Raw genomic sequence first — 22,319 nt, 5'->3', positions numbered from 1 at the left:
AAGGAAATAGATGTCTCAGTTTTCTAGAAAAGGAACTATGGGGTGGTAAGACTTAGTATTTTGCAGTGAATCAGTAGCAAAACCTTGAGGGAAAAGCGAAAAACAAGATCTTAAAGATCACATAAACCACAGTGTACTCTACTTTTAATGTATTAGGAAAGGTACATTCAATTTAACCCCATTTATGCCTAAAGTTTTGTTTCTGAGATCATTTATTGTTTCTCTAGACATCATTTCTTGTTCCTTTTATTTAAGGTGGCTTACTTGTATATTGCTCAGTTTTTGGACTGATCCTTGTTCTAGGTGTTAGAAAAATCGCTTACATTGTTGAGGAGAGCTCAAGGATCTTTCTACATTCCCCTCTTCTGCTCTTAAGAGTTGGTCAGTCTGTTAGAAAACATTATCTTATATCAAGCCTAAATCTTTCTCTCTCCATTTCTCATTGCTCCTAGTTCTCTTTGAAACCATCTAGAACAAGTCTAATACTAATGCCTCTTTCACATAACAGTCCTTCAGATACTTCAATAACTTTTGTATCTAGCCTTCCCACAAGAAGACCTTCCATATCAGGTGGTTAGAACTAAGAGCAATTGCATTTTTCCTAATTGTCCTCTTACCAGATCTTGACAGATATAGTGTCCTCAGCTTATCACTAAGCAAGGAAAAACACATTAATATTTTTTCTGTGTAGCAAAGCCATTGAGATTCAAATCCAGATGCTAAGGAACAGTTCCCAAAGCAGAGTAATACATTTAATAAGGATAAACTCAGCCAAATTCAGAGAAGTTCATTAGCAGAAGACTGGCTATACCAGGTAGTGAATTTTTTTTTTGGCCACAACAGCTCATGAAAAAGTCCATTAGGGTATAGAAGGGATGTGATCAGTTGGTGGAGAAGGTACTTTACTAAAGAAATTACAATTTAATTATTTAATTTGTATTTAATTTTAGGTAATTAATATTTAAGAATTAATGATGAAAATGATCTTGAGGGAAGTGGATATCATTTTTGACAGTTATAGAAAGTCATCTTTGATTTTTAAAATGAGCACATTAACTTTCCAGTTGGCTGATTTTAGAAATTATTAGCCATATAGTTTGTTAATGTACAAATTTTGTTATATATAATGTATATAATATAAAATATATCAGTTCGATACTATGTAATGTATTGTTACATTATTTATTTATATAACATTTATTAAATACCAGTGTGAGAAAATAATGGGATTTGGCAGATACTTAAAGGCTCACCTGGAGATTAATCTAAACTGATTAAATTAAGTGAGAGTGATTGACTGCTGATTAGCCTACTTCACATTAGTTTGTAACCACACCTGGCTAGCCCTTAAGAAGGTATTGTTCTCAGGACTTTGAAATCAACTCGACATACCTGGTATGCTTTAATAAATGTTTAATGCCAAAGACTGGTGCTAAAGCTTCTAATTTAAGGTGACCACACATTAGATTTTTTAGACAACAAATTTAGATTTTAAACAACACATCAGGCATTGTCCTAAGTTCTGGGGACAAAACAAAGGCAAAAGACAATTCTTGCTTTTAAGGACATCACAGCTTAATGGGAAAAACGACATGCAAGCTGTTATGTACAAACAAGCTCTACAAAAGATAAATTAGAGATAATCAACAGAGGAAATAATGAATTATGGCTTCCTGTAGAAAGTGGATCTGAGCACCATTTCATGATGTTCTCCACCTTTGTTCAGCAGCACATGAGTAAGAGTGAAGCCAGCCAGTCAGTCATTGAGCATTAAGAACCTCCTTTGTACTAGGCACTTTGCTGAGCACTAGGGATTAAAAAAAAAAAAGACATGGACAGTCCCTATCCTCAAGGAGCTCACAATCTAATGGGGGGAGACAATAAGCAAACAAATATATACAAACAAGCTATCTATAGGATAAATAGGAAATAAGAGGGAAGAAACTAGAAGTAAGAGGGATTAGGGATTAGGAAAGGTTTCTTGTAGAAGATGGGATTTTAATTGGGACTTGAAGGAAGCTGGAAAAACTAAAAGGCAGAGATGAGGAGAGAAAGCATTTCAGGAATGGAAGACAGCTAGGGATCGCATCATGTCATATTGTATATATCACATTGGATCACATCATGACAGTATGTCATATTGTATTACATTGTTGTATCATGTTATGTTACATTATGTTATACTGTTTGTATTACGTATTTCCAAATCATTGTAACATTTTATATTCTATATATTTGATAATTATTTTTAAAGACTTTTAAATTTAAAAAACCCTTTTTTAACATAGAAAGGTATTTACGGTTTTAGTACTTATATCTATAATCTTATCTCAAATTCCTTTTTTCCACAGTTTGACATTTAGTGGAATCTGTTTTCATATCCCCAGGAGACTTGGGAGGCAACTAAAACATTCTTATAATAAGTCTCAAGTAATAATTTTATCATCAAAAGGAGCCTTACTTCAGAGCATTGTATTACTATAATTTGCAAGTCTGAAAGACTCCTATTCCCTTTCTGTGTTTTCTAGGACCAAAAATAATGCTGCTTTTTTAGCTAGCAAGTGACTGAGTTATTTTCTACCTTAGGAAGCTAGGAAGAAAGCGCAGAGTCTGAAAGCAAACTTTATGTAACAGAGCAAACTTAATGGATAAAGTTTTGCTTTGACCTAAATTAGGTTAGAAACATCAGTTTGGGATTAAACTTGGTAGTCAAATATCAATCTCACTTGGAAATAAATAGGAATTGGGTTGGCCCATCCCTTCTCAGGGACTGTGTTCTTTTAGATCCAATATGGGGGCTTTATCCTTAAATGACCAAGAACTGAGAACTTTAGGACTTGAAGGGTGAAGCAGTTTTTATCAGAACATTTGCCCTTTTATGGGAGTTATCTACTAACTGCAGATTAAATAATCCATGACTGTCTGTTGAGATATTCTGCATGCCTAGGTCTAGGTCAAGTGCAACAGTGATGATCATATTGTAGAGGGGACCCCTGAAGAGGATGCTTAAGGACTGAAATAGGCAAGTTTTAGAAATTAGGTAATTCAGCCCATCAGTACTTTTATGCCTGGGAATCAAACTCCATGGACATACAGGCTGGCAATTTACTTCCATGAGTGCTATATCCACAGCTATTGAAGACCCATAAAAGAAAATTCTTACCCCAAAGTCCTTAGTACTGTTACATGGCTTAACATCAGAAACTGATATGATCTTTTGCAATAGAAATGACATTAAAGAGGCATGATTTGCTTTGCTACTGTACTTTAAAGACTATGAGATCTTTCCATTTAACTTGCAGCTAAATCCTTCTCTGTCTTTTTTTTTAACCTCGATAGAGTGTGAGCTTTTAAAAGGCAAAGACTCTTTTCTATTTGTATTCCTAGTGCTTATCACACATACTAAGTTCTTAATAAAGACTCCTCCCTCCTTCCCCCACTCTCTTTTTTCCTTCCTCCCTTCCTGCCTCCCTCCCTTCCTGCCTTCCTGCTTTCCCAGAATAAGGATGATTGAATTCTTTAGAAACTCATCAAAAACTAGAGGAAAGCTCAAAGGATTGAATGGACATCTAGTAAAAACCCAGTGTAAACCTAATGTTTTAAATTCCAGAACACATGTATAAGCGAAGTAGAGAGGATGAAGCTAAAATAAGAGATTAAATAGCAAGAAAACTTGCACAAGAATGTAGCAAAAGGGTTGAGCTAGCTTTAGCCTTGGGAGTCAGTCCCTGCCCTCAAGGAAAACTTATATTCTAATGGGGTTAGGGAAACAACATGAATAAATAAGTATATACTACTTACATTACAAGGAGGCTAGGAGACAAAAAGAAGGCCTAATAAGAGGAAGGAATAAAATTAACTCTGCTTTTGAAATTTCTTCCTTATTCCTGTCTCCTCCTTTCTTCCTTCAACACCCCCCTTCCCATGGAAATTTTATTTCCTCCATAAAGTCTTCCTGGACTCTTGCAACCAAATATGATCTTACCTTACTACCTCATACTCTTGTCACATCCATCTTTTCTTGCCTACTCACACAACCACCACCACCCTAGTTTAGGCTTTCATCATCTCTCTTTCCTGGATTATTGTGATGATCTTCTAACTAGTTTCTCTTTCTTCATTCTCTCTGCTTTTCAATTCACCTGCCAGGCAGCTGCTATTCCCAAAACCTATGTGTGGTCCCTCTGTTTCCTCTAGAATAAAACAAAACTCCTGTGTTTCACATTTAAAGCCCTTTCCCCTCATATACTCTACATTCCATCCAACCTATATGACTAGCTGTGTCTCTATAACATTCCGTTTCCTTTGTGTATGCTCTTGTATAGGCTATCTCCAGTGCCAACTATATTCTCACACACACAAAGAAATTACAAAGTAATTTTAGAGGGAAGGGCACTTAACAATTGGGAGTATCAGGAAATATTTCCTATAAGAGATGGCACAGAGCTGTGCTTTGAAGAAATCTAAGTATTCTCTTAGGTGGAAATGAAGAAGGATGGAATTCCAGGGCAAGGTGAAAACTTGTGCAAAGGTATGGTTGATGGAAATGGAAGTTGTGCAAGGGGAATAGCAAATAGTCTAGTCTGGCTGGAAGTTAAGGTATGTGAGGGGCAGTAATATGTAATGAGCCTGAAAAGATAGGTGGAAGCCAAATTAGGATATGTCTGAAGTCAAATGTTATTCAGAGGACTTTTTATTTTATTCTAAAAGGGAGTCACAGAAGCTTCTTGAGCAAGGGAGTGACGTAGGCAGACTTGAACCATAGGACTATCAGTTTGGCATGTGGGTAGCAGATGATGGATGGAAGAAGGGAAAGATTGGCATCAAGGAGACCAACTGGCCTGGCCTCACAATTATCCAGGCGAAAAGTTAAGAGGATATGAAGTAGGATGAAGTGGAGAGAGGATGAACACGAGAGTTGTTATGGAGGTAGAATTGAGTGATTGGTGAGGAAGAATGAAACCTGGAGAATGCCTCTGAGTTTGCACAACCAGGGAACAGAAAGGATAGGCATATTCTCAGCTGTGATAGGAAAGTTAGGAAAACATGGATTTGGGTGGGAAGATAAGTCCTTCTTTTGGCGTGCACTTATGTTTTATTTGACTGTAGTTGGGAGAGTCAATTTGGTATAGTAGAAAAGAGCAAAGTTCTTCAAATTCTAACTCTGTCATGAATCGTGACAAATAACATGATGTTTCAGAACCTCAGTTTTTCCATTTGTAAAATGAAAGTGATGAGGTACTATATACCTCACCAGAAATTTGAGAGGAAAGTACTTTGTAAACTATAAGCATTTAATTCAAATGTTGAGTTTTTATAGTCATTTGTGAACATATTCTATTTCCCTAGAATATAAGTGGTGTGAGGGCTAGAACCATATGTTATTTATTTGTGTGTTTTCTGCAGTGTTCACACAATGCAAGCACTTAATAAATATTTATTAATTTAGTGGAGAGGAGTGAAGTACTGGTGAAATTAAATGAATCTAGATTTAATTTTTAATGATAAGATTCATAATGTATGTGGTTTTTTAAAATAATTTTTAAAACTCTTTATAATGTGTCTTTAATTTTTATTTAAGTAAGTCAAGTTTGGGAAAATAAAATTTTATTAAATATTAAGATTTACTATAACATCAATTAAAGCTATACTATATTTTCATTTTTCTAGGCTCTGCAATGAAGAGCAACCTGAGGTTCCTGTGCTTTACCGAGATGTTTCATCACTTTTGCTTATCCAGATTTTAACCATGCCACAACCTTTACATAAAGGTATTTCTTTGAAATGATAATTACATAGATTCATAGAAAGAACAGATCTAAATGAGATGTTCTGGGGAAAAATATAGTAAATATGTCAGTCAACAAAGGATTGTTAAGTGCTTACCAAATGCCTATAAATAAATTAATAATCACAAGTGTCTGCAATGTGCCAGGCACTGTACTAAGTGCTAAGGATACAAAAAGAGTCAAAAGATAATCCCTGCCCCCAAGGAGCTCACAATCTAATGGGGAAGATAACATGTAAACAAATACATACAAAGCAAGCTATATACTGGATAAACAGGAATAATGAACAGAAGAACAGCACTAGAATTAAAAGGCGTTGGGGAAGGCTTCCTGTAGGAGATGGGATTTTAATTGGGACTTAAAGGAAGCTGGGGAGGTCAGTTGTTAGAGTGGAGGAAGCAGTGTCTGTCCTCAAGTAATTTATATTCCACTGGGGTTGGGCAATAATGAATAAATAAGTATATACTACTTGTATACATACATATAAACATATGCACACATAAAGTAATTTTGGAAGGAAGGGTGCCCAACAGCTGGGAATATCAGACTATGCCTCTTGGACACTGTGCTTTCTAGTCATGGGGGATAGCCTGAGACAATGCCCAGATATGAGAGATGAAGTGTTTTGTTTATAGTCAGGAGGCCAGTGTCAATGGATTAAAGAGTATGTATTTGAGAATAAAGTATAAAGATTGAAAATATGGGGGGAGGGACAATGGGGAGACTAGTCTATATGGGGCTTTAAATGCCAGTGTTTTGTATGTACTCCTGGAGTCAATAGGCCACTGTAGTTTATTATGAAGATGGGGACAGAGGCAGTGACACGATTGGACCTGTGTTTAAGGAAAATCAATTTAGTGGCTGAAGGGAGGATGACTTGGAGTGAAGAGAGAGAGATGAGACAGGCAGACCCTGCCTTAGTAGTACAGGTGTGAGGTGATGAGGGCTTGAGTTAGAGTGGTGGCAATGTTAGGGGAGAGAAGGAAGGATATTTGAGAGATGTTGCAAAGGTATAATCAAAAGTCCTCATCAATAGCTTAGATATGGAGGGAGTGACAGATTTTGAGAAATCCATGATGACTCTTAGGTTGTGAGCCTGAGGGAGTTCGAGTATAGTGTTGCCTTCTGCAGTAATAGGGAAGACGGGGGTGGGGGAAGTGTTTAGGGAGAGAGAAAATCAGTTCTGATTGGAAATATTGAATTTAAAGTATCTATTAAATACTCAATTCGAGATGTCTGAGAGATGTTTAGAGATGTGAAATTGGAGATCAGCATAGAGGTAGATTTCAGGATCATCAGAAGAAAGATGGTAATTAAAGATGTGGGAGCTGATGAGATCAACAAATGAAGTAGTATAGAGGGAGAGGAGAAGAGGGCCCAGGACAGAACCTTGAAGATCATCTGTGGTTAAGAGGGTGACATCTAGAAGAGGATCCAGCAAAGGAGATAGAGAAGAAGCAGTAAGATGGACAGGAGGAAAACCAGGAGAGAGTGGTGTCCTAAACATCTAGAGAGAACAGGGTATCAAGGAGAAAAGAGTGATTAATAGTGTCAGAGGCTGCAGAGACGTCAAGGAGAATGAGGATTGAAAAAAGGCCATTCGATTTGGCAACGAAGAGATCATTAATAACTTTGGAGAGAGCAGTTTTGTTGAAATGATAAGGTTTGGAGCTGAATTGTGAGGGGCTAGGAAGAGAGCGAGAGAAGAGAAAGTGGAGCCACCTATTGTAGGTGGCCTTTTCAAGGAGTTTAGCTGCAAAGGGAAGAAGAGTTCTAGGATGATAGTAAGCAGGGATGGAAGGATCAAGCGAGGGTTATTTTAAAATAAGAGAGACATCAGCATGTTTGTCCACAATAGGATATGAGCAGTAGACAGGAAGAAATTGAAAATAAGTGAAAGTGGGGATGACAGAGGGGGCATTCTGTTGGAGACAGGATGCAATGGGATCATTTGGACAAGTACAGAGGTCAGCCTTAGGAGGAAGAAGAGGAGGTTCATGGTGAACAGCCTCAATTTTTTCTGTAAAATATGAGGCAGGATTCTCAGCTGAGAATATGGAGGAGGGGGATCCAGGGGTGGCTTGGGAAGGGATGAAAAGTTTTGGAAGAGCTGCCATAGAAAGTGGGATAGTCAGTTGATAGGGGAGATATTGAAGGATTGCCTAGCAGCAGGAAGGGCCCATTTGAAATTATGTAGTATAAATTTGTAGTGGATTCATTCAGAATGGTTGTGACTTTCTCTACCTTCATTCATACATACACATGTGTAGGAGCAAAAGCAGTAAAGGCTAAGGCTTGGCTGAGCATAATTGGTGATCTGATATGGGGTCTAGGGATTCAAGAGAGGAGAGCAAAGTAAAGTTGAATTGGTTCACCAAAGGGTCAAGTTAGGGAGAAGAGGAGAGAAGCTAGTTCAGGGGATATGGCCTAAGAAACAATTAAGGGTCAAGGGATTGGTGGTGACAGTGGGGTGAAGGTAGTAAGGCCTACAGGGTACTGTCAGAGAAGGAGGTCTCAGAATTTTTGGTGAAGGTGGTACATTTGTGGGTGATGATCAAGGTTTGATCATCTTTGTGTGTAGCAGAGGTGGGGTAGAGGAAAGCTCATGGAGTAGGTAGTAGGTAGAGGAACTGAGTGGTTATGGTATTTGAGGGAGAATCAGTGTTTATGTTGAAGTCCCCTACTATGAGGGCAGAAGTTGAAGAGGAGAGAAAAATTGTCAGCTGGATACCAAATTCTTTGAGGAAAGAAAGTGAATGACCTGGAAGTCTGTAGTCAACAGCTACCAGGATTTTGATTGGGTGGTAGTTATGAATAGCATGAACCTCAGAGGAATAGAGGTGCCTGGCAGTCGGCTAAGTGCTAGGGAACAAAGAAAGGCCTGCCTTTAATGAGCTCACTTTCTAATGGGGAATAAGTATCCAAATAACCACATATGTACATTTTCTCTAAGTGAAATTCTGGGTAAAATATTATTCTAGTTTATTTTACCTAGGATTTCACTTGGGAAGATGTACAAGACACAAGGTTTCCTACAGAATGTGGGATTTCATCTAAGGCTTGAAGAAAGCTAGTAGGGACACAGGTAAGCGGGGGAGAAGATTCCAGGCTTTCAGGACAATTAAAAAGACAGAATCAGGAGAGTTTTATGTGTGAGGAATAATTGCTAATAGGCCAATATATCTAGATTGTTGGTTATATGCATTGTAAAGTATAAGAAGACTAGAAAGGTGGAAAGGGGCCGGGTTGTGAAGGGCTTTACAAATGCCAACCAAACAGGAATTTAATGCGTAAGGGAGGAAGGGTTGCATGGTTACTTACACATGACCTCCTCTTCAGGAGAATCATTTTAGTAGCTCAGTGTATTTGGAATTGCAGTTGGGAAAGACTTGAAGGCAGGGAAAACAACTGGAAAGCTATTGTAATAGCCCAGGTGAAAGGTGATGAGACCTTGTACTATAGTGGAAGTATGTGAATGGAGAGAGTGGGAGATATATGCAGGAGTTGTTGTGAAGGTAGATATAATAAGGTTTTACAACAAATTGGCCCTGTGGGATCCTGCAGAAGGACTAGAGTTGAGGATGACATTGAAATTTGTGAGCATCATTTGAATTGACATCTTAAACTCATCACATTTCAGAACTAAACTTATTGTCTCACAACCTAGGCATTGTCCTCTCTTTCAATTCCATATTCACTCTGTTGCCAAGGCCTGTTGATTTTATCTTTGTAACATCTTTTATATTCCCCCTTCTGACTTCTTACACTGACATTGCTCTTGTGTAGGCTCACACCTGGGCTGTTCTAATAGCCTGCTACTTGGTTTCCCTGACACTAACCCCAGACCAACTTCAGCTGCTCTGTGACACACTCTTCCCTTCAATAAACTCCAGCAATTCCTTATTAAGTTTGGGATTCTAAACCTTTCATAACCTGGTTCCCTCCTTGGCCTTCTTGAACAAAACTCACCATCTTCTGGCTCCAGGCATTTTCACTGGCTCTTTCCCATGCCTGGAATGTTCTCCTTCTAGTACCTTCCCTCTATAGCAAATTACTAGTTTATCCTGTATATGGCTTGTACGTCGTTTTTGCATGTTGTAGCCCCACATTCCCCACCCCCACTCTTAAACTGTGAGCTTATTAAGAGCAGAGAATGTTTTCATCTTTCTTTTGTCCTCCGTGTCTTAGTACAGTGCCTGGCATGAAAAAGGTGTTTGATAAATGTTTGTTGAATGACTATTTTCCATGTTTTAAAGAAAGATATTTCTTTTTATACAAAATAATTGAGTAGACTTTATATGCTTTAGTGAACTTCAAAAAATGTTTATTTTATAATTTAAGAGAATGTTAATTGTTTTTTTCATTCTCTAATTGAATCTTGACTTAAAATAGAATCTTGTTCTTTGTCAAACGAAGAAACCAAAATATTGTGTGTGCTTACAGTGGTTGTCATTTCATTTCTTTTTTTTGTGTGTATGAGGCAATTGGGGTTAAGTGACTTGCCTAGGGTCACACCCCTAGTAAGTGTCAAGTGTCTGAGGTCGTATTTGAACTCAGGTCCTCCTGAATCCAGGGCTCGTGCTCTATCCACTGCTCCACCTAGCTGCCCTATTGTCATTTCTTTTTATCTATCATTGTAACTCTTAATTGTAACTCTTTTTGCTAAACAAACTTTTAAGTTTCACAGTGAGAAAAATTTACATGACAGGGATATTTCTACACAATAGGGTACCCTCCTTTCTATTTGATTTAGTATTTATTTCTTCTCAGCATACACTATTTATTCTGATATTGAACAATCTAGTAAAGTAAAAAAATCTTGTGAATTTGATATTGCATTCAAACCCAGTAAAAAGAGGTGTACAGTTGTACTTCTATAGTCAAAAACAGTTTCTAAATTATCTATGTTCCTATAAAATTTAGGGCTTTGTTCCAATTAGTTTGAAAAGAATTCTGTGGGCAGTTATAGGACAAAAAATAGCTGTGATCATTTCTGGTATTCCTAAAAGTAAGGCATTTAGCAACATAACCTTGCCTGCCAGTGCATTCATAGTTGTGAAGGCATATAGATGGACTCTGAACATAGACTGTCATTTGAGTTTGACATTCATACAGATGATATGAAATGCATATGAACGGTGGCAGCATTGCAAGTCAGATGCATTCCATATTTGTTCTATAAGGGTGGATGGAGATGATAGGATTCTAGAGTACATCTAGTCCAGCTGTCTTATTTTACAGATGAGGGAACTGAGGCCAAGAAAGTTAAGGCACTTACTCAAGGTCTTACAGGTAGGAGGTGACAGAGCTGGAATTCCCAACTCCATACCCAGTGCTCTCTTCATTGTCTGCATAATAGATCATGGCTTTCAACTGGAACTATATAAACCCACATCAAGGAAGATGCCTTATGCAGTTTGTAGTTCCATGTAACTAATCAGTGTTTTTTGATGGTGAAAATTGTGAATGAAATAAAATTCTCTTTAGAACTCTACCCTCAGAACATCATTATTATTTTTTTGTGGGGCAATGAGGGTTAAGTGACTTGCCCAGTGTCACACAGCTGGTACGTATCAAGTGTCTGAGGTCGGATTTGAACTCAGGTCCTCCTGAATCCAGGGCTGGTGCTTTATCCACAGGGCCACCTAGCTGCCCCAGAACATTATTTTAAAGAATATTTTTATCATTAAAAATCATGACCAAACTACTTAATTTTTGTTTTGTACTTAAGATATTTTACGAGGGAATAAATATATTTTAATTAATTCTCATTCTGTTATTGAGGGAACTTAAATAGAAAAATAAAGTCAAGAGGATTAGGAGTCACTCTTCAGCAAATTAAAAATGATGTTTCTGGTTTATATAACATTTGTGAAATGGAAATGATGAGCTAACTCTAATCCTTCATAAGATTAGTATGAGAATTGTAGTGTTTTATAGAATGCATAGACTTAATTGTACCTGGAGAAAAGTCTAGAAATACTTTGGACATTAATTTGATATTTATTTGCATCACTGATATTTCTGTGGTTACTAATAAAGTAGGGCAGCGAGGTGGCACAGCAGATAGAGAGTTGGGCCTGGAGTCAGAAAGACTGGAGTTCAACTGTGGCCTCAGATACTTAGTAGCTATGTGACCCTGGGTAAGACACTTAACTCTGTTTATCTCAGTTTCCTTATCTGTAAAATGAGCTAGAGAAGGAAATGGTAAACCCTCCAGTATCTTTGCCAAGAAAACCCCAAATGGGGTCATGAAGAATCAGACACCACTGAAACAATTAACAATAGGCAGTGTAGCACGGTAAATAGAGGTTCAGCTTTGAAGGATAAAAAGATCTGAGTTCAGGTTCTGCCACTTACACATAATAGCATGGGCAAGTCACTTAAGTACAGTGCTCTAGTCAACTCCCTAAGATTTTAAGTTACAGAAAAATAACATATCTACTTGGGAAGAAGTTTGCATATTCAAGGAAAGGGGAGGGAAGAAAGAAGGAAGGAAGTGATGTGAGGTGAGGAGAAGGGGCACAAGGAGAAGCTCCTGGTGAATGACCTCAATTTTTTTAGTGAAATATGAGTCAGGCTTCTCAGCTGAGAGGGTGGGGAAAGCAGGATCCACAGGAGGTTTGAGGGGAGGTGGGGGATAAGGAGGTTTTTGAAAAGCCACTGTGGTGAATGGAATAGTGAGTTAAATAGTAAGGTATAAAAGGATTGTCTTGCTGTAGTGAGGTTCCAGTTGAGATTACATAACATATGCTTGTAGTGGTTCTATTTAACACAGGTTAAAAACATGATTTACTCCAGTTTTATTCAGCAGGAAGTGTACAAGAAAAAACAGAAAAGAGGGAGTGATTTTTTTTTGAGGCATAGAACAATATAAGCAATATGAAAAGGAGACAAATGACTTGAGTATACTGTAGAATTTAACTGATTTAGAAAGCAGTTAAGATGAGTGTGACTCTCAAGGGAGAAGTGTGAAAGGACTGAGGGGTGAGGATATCTGAAGGGTGAAAGTCACAGTTAGGACTAAGAACAGGGTTTGGGGTTGCAAGGCAGAGGGAGAAATGACAATATATTGGGGTCAGATAAGAGAATTTCAGAATTTACATAAGCTAATAGTGAGTGTCCCTCAGGGCTTGGTTCTGGATCCTATTCTCTTCTCCCTCTATACTACTCTATACTACTTTACTCTGTTCCTGTAGTGTCAGTTATAATCTCTATCCTAATGTTTTTCAGATTTACTTATCCAGCACTAACCCCACACCCAACCTCTAGACTCACATTTCCAGTTACCTTGTAGAAATTTCAAACTGGTTTGTCCCAATGACAGCTTAAACTCAGTGTTTCTGAAACCAAAATCTTGTGCCCTAAAGAGTCTCCACTATTACAGTCCCGGACATCACCATCCTCCCAGTCCCCCAGGCTCACATCCTGGGTATCATACTTAACTCTTGGCTTTTTCATATCCCATATCCACTCTATTGCCAAAGCCTGTATATTTTACTTTCATAATATCTCTCAGATATGCCTTCTTCTGTCCTCTGACATTACTACCTCTCTGCTACAGTCCCTCATCACCTCACACCTGAAGTATTGCAGTACCTTGTTAGTTGAGCTCCTAGCTTCAAGCCTTTTCCCATTACAATCCATCCTCCAGTCAGGTGTCAAAGTGATATTCCTAAAGTAGAGATGTAGAACTATGTCACCCCCTTTTAAAAACAACAACAGCAAACTACAGAGGTTCTTTATCATATCTAGGGTCAAAGATAAAATTTCCTGGGCTTCCTTTTAGTCCCAGCTAAAATTCCATTTTCTATGAGAAACCTTTTCCTGATATTCCTTAATACTAGTACTTTCCATCTATTTATTATTATATCATATCTCATCTCATGTATCATCTCATCTAATATCTCGTATCTCAGTCTATATCTAAATCACTTGTTTGTGCATAGTTGTTTGCATACTGTCTCCCTCATATAGACTTGTGAGCTCTTTGAAAGCAGGAACTGTCTTTTGCCTTTCTTTGTATCCTCAGTGCTTAACACAAAGCCTGGCATACAGTGAATGGTTAATAAATGCTTATTGACTGACTAATAACTGATTTCAAGAAGTATATTTTAAAATTTGAGTTATAAGTTCAATTTTTTTTATTCCAAATGATCATTAATATAACAAAGCCAAACAAACTCAAGCATTGACCATGTCCAAACAACATATACCTTATTCTGCATGCCAGAGTCTATTACCTGTCTGTCAAGAGATGAGTAGCATGCTTTATCATCCGTCCTCTGGAATTATGGTTAGTCATTTCATTGATTAGAATTCTTAGGTCTTTCAAAGTTGTTTATTTTTTACAGTGATGTATAAATTGTGCTCTTTATTCTACTCACTTTGTATTATTTCATACAAATCTCTCCAAGTTTCACTGAAACTGTCCCATTTGTCATTTGTTACAGCATATTAGTATTCTGTACTATTCATATACCATCATGTGTTCAGCCATTCCTACCACTGGGGTTTAATTAATCATATATACTACCATAAACATATGTAAAGTTACTATCTGTACGGGGCTAAAATTCTAGCTAAACTGTCTAAAAATCTATTGAGTGGTCACCATAAATTAAAAGCTTTAGCAAGAGTTTAGACTTTTAAGTATTTATTAAGGAGCATAAGAATTTGGTGAGGAGAGAGAAAGAGGCCAAGATTCCTCCATCTATCTATCTTAGGGAGCCAGCATCTCAGCTCCACTCAAACCGAGGTCCCGGGTGAAAGAGAGCTTGCTCGCCCTCCTCCAGAAGCCTCCTGTGAAACAGGAAACACATAGCTCCAAGCTAATTGTCTGGTAGCTCTGACTGACAAGTCTAACAGGTGGCTCTACAGAGACAAGTTCCTGGACCTGGCCAGCCAGCTTCTGGACACTAAAGCCATATGGCTATGTCCTCAGGCCAGAGCTCACAAAATGTTCCTCCCAAGAGGGGGCGTTATTCCAACTCTCACACATACAAAAGCATACAGCTAATAATTTCTTGAATTGCCACAGTGAGAAATACATCATTCAAAGGTAACTAGGACAGTTGGTATTTTGGACCTGATTTTTACCAGCAAGGAAGAACCAGTTGCTGTGGTTAAAATGTTGGAAGTGGTTATGGAATTTTGGGATTTATGACAGAGAAGCCAAGGAAAGAAAGGCACAGTCTGATATGGGCCCTAGATTTGTGGAGAAGAGATTTTCAAAGTTTCAGAAAAGGGATAGGTAATATTCCATAAACTAAAATTCTACAGGAGAAGTGAGATGAGGGGTAGGTGAACCTCTCAAAAACGAAATTTTGAAGACAGAGAATTCTGATCAGGAAGAAAATAGAACATTAGTCAAAAAAAATGATGTGAAAGCATAGGGGACTTATCAGCCAACAGATCTCAAAAAGACATATGAAAGATGGAAACAAGATCATGTACTTGTCCTTTCCTTTAACAGATGAAAAAATACTAACATGTGTGGTGTTTATTATTTATTTATTTATTTAATTTTTTTTTAGTGAGGCAATTGGGGTTAAGTGACTTGCCCAGGGTCACACAGCTAGTAAGTGTTAAGTGTCTGAGGCCAGATTTGAACTCAGGTACTCCTGACTCCAGGGCCGGTGCTCTATCCACTGCGCCACCTAGCTGCCCCCCATGTGTGGTGTTTAAAATCTAGATGTGTGGTCGCCTTAAATCAGAAGCTTTAGCACCAGTCTTTGGGCATTAAGCATTTATTAAAGCATACCAGGTAATCATGTGGAGTTCAAAAAGTTAAGAAAAGGCCTTTCTAGCCTAGAGTTCCAGCCTGGTTTGGTTCTTCCTCAAGTCCTCTGCCATGAGCCTGCTTCAACCATGAACTCCCTAGCAAACTGAGTGTGGAAGCTTTTTATAGGTCCGGAGCATGGATGGTCCTTACACACTGCTTCAAGCTGATTGGTAGGCGTCATCCAAATCCATTGGCTCCCTGGACTTGAAGGTGGTCTTGAGTTAATTTCAAAGTCCTTAGCTTCTGAGAACAATACCTTCTTAAAAGCTAGCCATGTGTGATTACAGTCTAGTTAACTTGAAGTAGGCTAATCAGCAGTCAATCACTCTCACTTAATTCAATCAGTTTAGATTAAATTCCAGGTGGGCCTTTGAGTATATGCTAAATCCCGTTATTTTATCACACATGTAAGGTTATTTTCATTAGCAGTCAAAATCATTTTTAATGATGTATTACATAGTCGTTTTGGGGAGATTGTATATCATGTGGTTTCAATTATAAGTATTTGGGAACTTTGTATGATGTGTAAAAACAAAATTGATCAATTAAAATAGATACCAGTAAGCTTGACTTCGATTCTTCAAAAATAAAATCTAGAAAGTATTATTAAAGCTATCACAAGTAAATAGCTAGGGCAATTAAGTGGCCCAATGGGTAGAGTGCTTGGAATTAAGAGGACTTATCTTTATGGGTTCAAATAAGGCCTTATTTACTAGCTGTGTGATCCAGGGCAAGTCACTTAAACCTGTTTATATAAGTTCCTCTTCTGTAAAATGAGCTGGAGAAGAAAATGGCAAACCTCTCCCATATTTTTGCCAAGAAAACCCCAAATGGGGTCATGAAGAGTCAGACTTGACTGAAATGACTGAGCAACAACCATAAGCAGCTAGAAAAGGAAGCTGTGATCTGAAAGATCCATTGTGGTTTTATCAGGATTAGGTCATGACAGACGCTATTTCCTTTTTTTTGACATGGTTATTAGACTGTTAGATGAGAGTACTGCTAGGAATAGAATTTACTTAGATTTTAGTCAAGCATTTTACTCAAACACTTAAAATCTTTTATGTTATCCTATGGAAAAAGGAAAAGAAAGATTTGGGTAGGTGAAATATAAACAGGCTTACTGACTGTACCCAAAGAATAATCATTAATGGTTTTGAGACTACCTTGGAAGAAGGTGTCTAATGGATTGTCCTAGGGATCTTTGCTTAATTGTCTTATACTTATGTTCTAAAAATCAGTTTCATAAGTATATCAAGATAATGGCTAGAAAGCAGTTGATCTAAATAAGTGTGCAGGTGTTTTCGTTGACTGAAAACATTAGTATGTATCAGCAGTGTTATATGGCCGACAAAATAGATAATTCCATTTTTGGCTGCATTAAAAGAGGCATAATGTGTATAATGAGGGAGGTGATAGTCATGCTATAAATACTCTGCCTTGGTCATAGCATATCTGTAGTACTACTCTTCACTGTGCATTTTAGGAAGGACTTGGATAAGATAGAGGGTGTCCAGAGGAAAGAAACTAAGATGGTAAAAGGCCTCTGGTAATACCATTTACAGATCAGTTGAAGAAACTGAGAGGCTTATAGGTAGAAGAGATATTTGTTATTTTGCATGGGCACAGAGCACAGCACTTGGACAAATGATTAGAAGCCACAAAGAGACAAATTTAGATTTTGTGTAAGGCAAATACCACTAGCAATTAGAGCTTTCTCAAAAAGTGGAATGCAGTTAGTTGGTTCCCTTTGAGAAAGATCTTTAAATAAAGACTGGATTATGTTTTGTTATGTATACTGCAGAGGAGATCCTTGTGCAGACCTTTGAGACAGCTTCTAATTCAGAAAGCATGTTTACATGAGCTATAATTGTTTCAAATTTACTTTTTTATTATAAATTTGAAAGATATCAACTAACATGGACATTTCCATATACAAATAAGAATAGAAAAAGAGAATTGTTCGTGAAACATTATTCTCTATGACACATAGCTTGATTTTTATTAAATATCCAGCTTGATTTTTAAATAAGTATCTATTAAATTTAACATGGTGGTTTTAACACTTCTCAGGCTCTTTGTGTTCTCTTCTGACTTTCCTTCTATTCTGTGTGTTTATTAAATGCTTTACTGATTCCTTCCTTCTTTCCCTCCTACCCTCCCCCCTCCCTTTTCCTTCTCTCCCCAAGTAAAAACTCTTTTGTAGCAAATAAATATAGTCCAATAATACTTATCCACACATTCATTGTGTCTAAAAATGTCTTTAATACCCTCATTAAGAGGTGGAAAGCATGCCCATGAAGCTTAATTTATCACAATTGTAACATGCTGAGAACTGTTATTGAAACTGTTAGCTACAAATGGTTATTTTTTTTAAGTTAAACCCCATTAGATTAGTAATCAAAGATAAAAATAGGACAGATTTACAAGTATTGTACCCTATTACACATTTCCTAATTTTAATCCATACTGTGTAGTATTCTGCCATACTGTAGTACTATGGAACCTAACCACTATTTATAACATCGTTTCTATGGCACAATGCTTTCAGAGTTACAAATAAGACCATTAGTATGTTTCCCCCTAGTTTAGTGTTTTCTTCACTTTTTCACTATCAGAATGGGTTAGAAGTTTCTCTGGGGGCTCAGGTATTTGGAAGGTATCGGCTCCATTGGAGAACAAGGGGGTGCTGTAGGAAAAGGAGCTCTACAAAGAGGTGTGTGAAAGCAGGAAGGGAAACTAACCACTAGATGAATAAGGAGATAGCAGCAAGGGTTGCAACAGTGGTAGCCAATGGGGCTTTACAGATGGCATCCTTCATGGTGGAGATAGGAGGGCTTTCTATGTTGGGAAAGTGAGGTTGTAATTGTATGAGAGGCAGTGTGGTAGAGTAGAAAGAGAGTTGTCTTTCTGAGTCAGGGAGACCTGGGCACATATCTTACTTCTGACACTAGTGTGATCCATGGGCAAGTCATTTAACCTCTGAGCCTTAATTTCTTCATATGTAAAATGGAATTAATAGTAATATCTTTAGTGCCTACCTCACAATATTATAAGAATCAAATGAAATAACACGTAAAGCACTTTGCAAACCTGAGAGCCATATGTGTATGAGTTATTATTGTTTTCGTCTATAGGTAATAAACTTGAGTATTTCTAAGTTATAGACTACTTGGGTATGTACATGTGTTTAAGTTTTATTGGAAGGTACAGCCCTGTAAATTTTGACCTATTATGATTTACTATCCTTTCCTTTGCATATTATTGCCTTTGTAATAAAACAATTTTAGTAAAAATTCATCTCTTTAACACTTTTTGACTCTTAAAATGCGAACAATTATTTTTGTAATGTGGATTTGAATTATACTATTCTGTACTTTTCCCTGTGATAACATAATTATATCTCACTAACTAAATTATTTGAGTGGGTGAAGAATATCCATCTGGTTTAATGTTTAGAGGATTATCTTAGTACAATTTATAGCACTTAAATATTTTTGGACTACTTTTTTCTTCTTGTTGTTATCTTTCATCATAATTTTAATTCATTGAAGCTTAAAAATAAAAGTATTTGGAAGTAGCATGGTTAATTGAAACACCTTCATACTTGGAGACAGGACCTGTATCCTAATCCTGCTGGGACTAACTAACTGTATATGACTTAAGTTTCACTCTCCTATTTTGCACAGAGAAAGGGTTACTCCTAAAGTCTCTTGAACTACTAAAATTATTTTAAAGACACATATGTCCTTTATGAATATTCAGAATTTAACATTTAAAAATACATTGCGGTAATGGAGTAAAGCGGGATGGCTGTTTTGATATTTATGTTAGAGAAGGTTCATTATAAAGGGATCTGCTTAGAAATCAGCATGTTATTGTTTCTATTTCTTGTACTTTAATGCCCTTGAATTAACATTACATAAATTTTTTTAGTTATTTGTTCTACCAGGGACATGGTATTTTTTAACTTATTAAAGAATATTGAAGCTAAAATTGAATACTCTTAAAGTTTTCTCATCTGTAAACTTACTTGAATGATTTCGAGAAGTAGGTGAGCAAAAATGTTAACTTAAATTGGGAGAGCAGTGTTAAAAAAGGTATATAACATTTTTATAATTGTAGAATTTCAGTACTACAAGGGAATATATCTATCCATTTAGTCTGACCCCCTCCTCCCTCCCTACTTTTAGGGATCAGAAAATGGAATTAAGCAGCATGAGTGAGGTCTAGAACCCTGGTTTTCTGACTTCTCTTCCAGGGGTCTTTTCACTTCATAATGGGCTTATGTGCATTTTTCTGCATATTAATAGAGGAGTTCTTTTTATTTAATATTTGTTATGCTGAAAATATATGATATTCTAGCCATTAGAATTCTGTGTGATGATGATTTTCACATCAACATTTTTATCTTTTAGTAATAATTTGAAAATCATTTGAATGGCAAATGAAAACAACTGCAGGCAAATTGTGAATGCATATATGTTTTTATGTAATATTCTTAGCTCTAATTTAATAATCTTGATGAAATAATTACATTTTCTTTCCTTTACAGAACACTTTACATGCATCGTGAAGGTACTTTTTACATTACTGTATACACAGGCTCTTGCAGCACTTTCAGTTAAATGCAGTGAGGAAGAGAGGTTAGCCTGGAAGGACTTGGGGACACTCAAAAAGGTTGGTCACATATTTTTCATATTCGGTTTAATGTAGTACCTACTATGTAAAAGGCAATGTGAAAATACAGAAAATACAGAAATGGATGACACACATAAAAATAAGTAATACAAGACATTATAAACAACATTATTAGAAGAGATAAAAACACAATGATTTAGCACTATAGAGAAAGAAATGATAGCTTCTACTTGTTGAAAGCTTTATGGAGGAGGTGGCATCTGAAGTCCTGAAGGATGGCTAGGATTTTCATAGATAAAGATATGAAGGGATAACATTTCAGGTGGAAAGAGCACTGTGAGCAAATAGCACAAAATATGTTCAGGGAATAGTAAGTAGCTCAGTTTTGTTGAAGCATATAATATCTGAAGGGGAGTAGAAGGAAACAAGATTGAAAAGATAGGAGCCAAAGTCGGAAAGGCCTTCAATGCCATGCTTGGGAATTTATACTTAATTCTGATGTTATTCTTAATTCTATTGTTTTACCAACATTTTTTAGCATAAAGATCCATTTTTGTGTTAAATTTTGTGGACCTCTGTGTGATAGCTATTGTACTATTGTACAATTATAATAACCAAGCTTGGCCCTAGAAAGGAGATGGGAAAATGCATCTACCTCTATTTTGTTGAAGAAGGTAGAAGCTATGGGGGTGGAAAAGTTCCACAAATCTACCTATTCATGCCAAAATTTAACTGACCTTTTCTATCAAGCTTTCCCTTTTAGGGGAAAAGAATTAAAGTTGAGCAATATCAACTAATACAAACATTGTGTGAGAGCAATTGAAAGATTCTCCCTTTCCTCAGTTCACTTCTCCTCTCCCTCCATGCACAGTGTGTTTATCTTCCCCACTCTTTCCACTCTTCTTTTGAGATTATTAGGGAATTGTGCAAATTGAGTGAATCACACTGACTTTATTTGTGACTCATTTCTGGATCTAGCTCAGTTCCCTTTCTATTCAATAATGCATCTAGTCCAGTTTCTACCTTGGGAGAAAATGGTATTCAGTTATGCAAATTGTGAGAAAACTTTATTGCATTGTTTGAACCTAGCCCTGTGTAGTTGGAAAGCTAGACTACCTCTACCTGTTGCTTTTAAAGACCTTTAACTGAGGACCTCAGCTATGCTGACTAGAATCCTAGTCAGATCTCAAGATTGATACAAGGAGTTTTCTCACAATTATACACATCACAAGCAACCCATATGTTTTATTTGAAAACTGGCCCCCATACTGTTCGATTAGTTACTGTTTCCTTGTTCCTTTGATTGAATACAGACACTGGCGGGGGGGGGCAGAGTAGGACACCTCTTTTTCTGATTTCAGGGAATTGCACCTATTCACTCTGCCCCTCCCAACTCAGAAAGTTCCAAATCTTTCCTTCAGTTAGAAATCAGATTATCTAATCTTGTATCCTGGTTTATATCCTGTTAATTGTTTTCTTCTAACGAATAAAAACTCTGTCTCTCCCTCTATTTGGGGTCCAATGCCAAGCCAAGGTCCCAATTTGTTATGCAATTGGCATGAATTGCTTAATAAGTAGTTTTATTCAAAAGCTCAAACCTTTGTCTCAGTCATTTCAGATTCTGCCCATTCACAGGGGTTGGACAACATGACCTCTCAGGTTCCATCCAGTTCTAAATCTATGATCCTATGATCCTGTGGTCTGTGCCCAATCCTCAATCCACCCAGAATCTGTGACCCAGAACTGGATAGTGAGTGAGAAAGCTGCCATGACATCTGACTACATGGATTTGCCCCAGAACAGTTTTCAGACCTACATTTGTTCTGGTGAACAGCCTCCTCCTGTGCTTGAGTACTCTGGGTCTAGTGCTCCTGGCTAGAACCTACTCCAAGTGTACGTCTGCAAACCTTTCTGTCCTCCTCTGCAGAGCTGGGTTGGAAAAATGATTCACTATGACTTTGTCTTGGATTTTCCCCATCAAGATTGGGTCTGGTGTATTTTGTAGATCTGTTTGGTAGAGTTTGGGGAGAGGGGAGCTCTTATAACTGCTTCTTTCTACTTGGTCATCTTGTCTCTGCCTCCTCCTATCTGTTGTTAATATTTTA

At 37.2% G+C, this 22,319-nt stretch overlaps 1 protein-coding gene across 8 annotated transcripts in view; it reads left to right on the top strand.

Annotated features, from left to right (window-relative positions):
* UBR3 (ubiquitin protein ligase E3 component n-recognin 3) overlaps positions 1–22,319 on the top strand; it is a 283,992-nt gene that overhangs the window by 226,308 nt on the left and 35,365 nt on the right. For all 8 annotated transcript variants that reach the window (XM_043992858.1, XM_043992853.1, XM_043992859.1 and 5 more), the window contains 2 exons: positions 5,671–5,771; positions 20,129–20,253. In XM_043992858.1, the coding sequence (XP_043848793.1) occupies positions 5,671–5,771; positions 20,129–20,253 (226 nt within the window). The remainder of the gene's footprint in view (positions 1–5,670; positions 5,772–20,128; positions 20,254–22,319) is intronic.

The sequence above is a fragment of the Dromiciops gliroides genome, chromosome 3, assembly GCF_019393635.1.
Source record: "Dromiciops gliroides isolate mDroGli1 chromosome 3, mDroGli1.pri, whole genome shotgun sequence".
NCBI lineage: Eukaryota > Metazoa > Chordata > Mammalia > Microbiotheria > Microbiotheriidae > Dromiciops > Dromiciops gliroides.
This window is presented reverse-complemented; position numbering and strand designations above follow the sequence as displayed.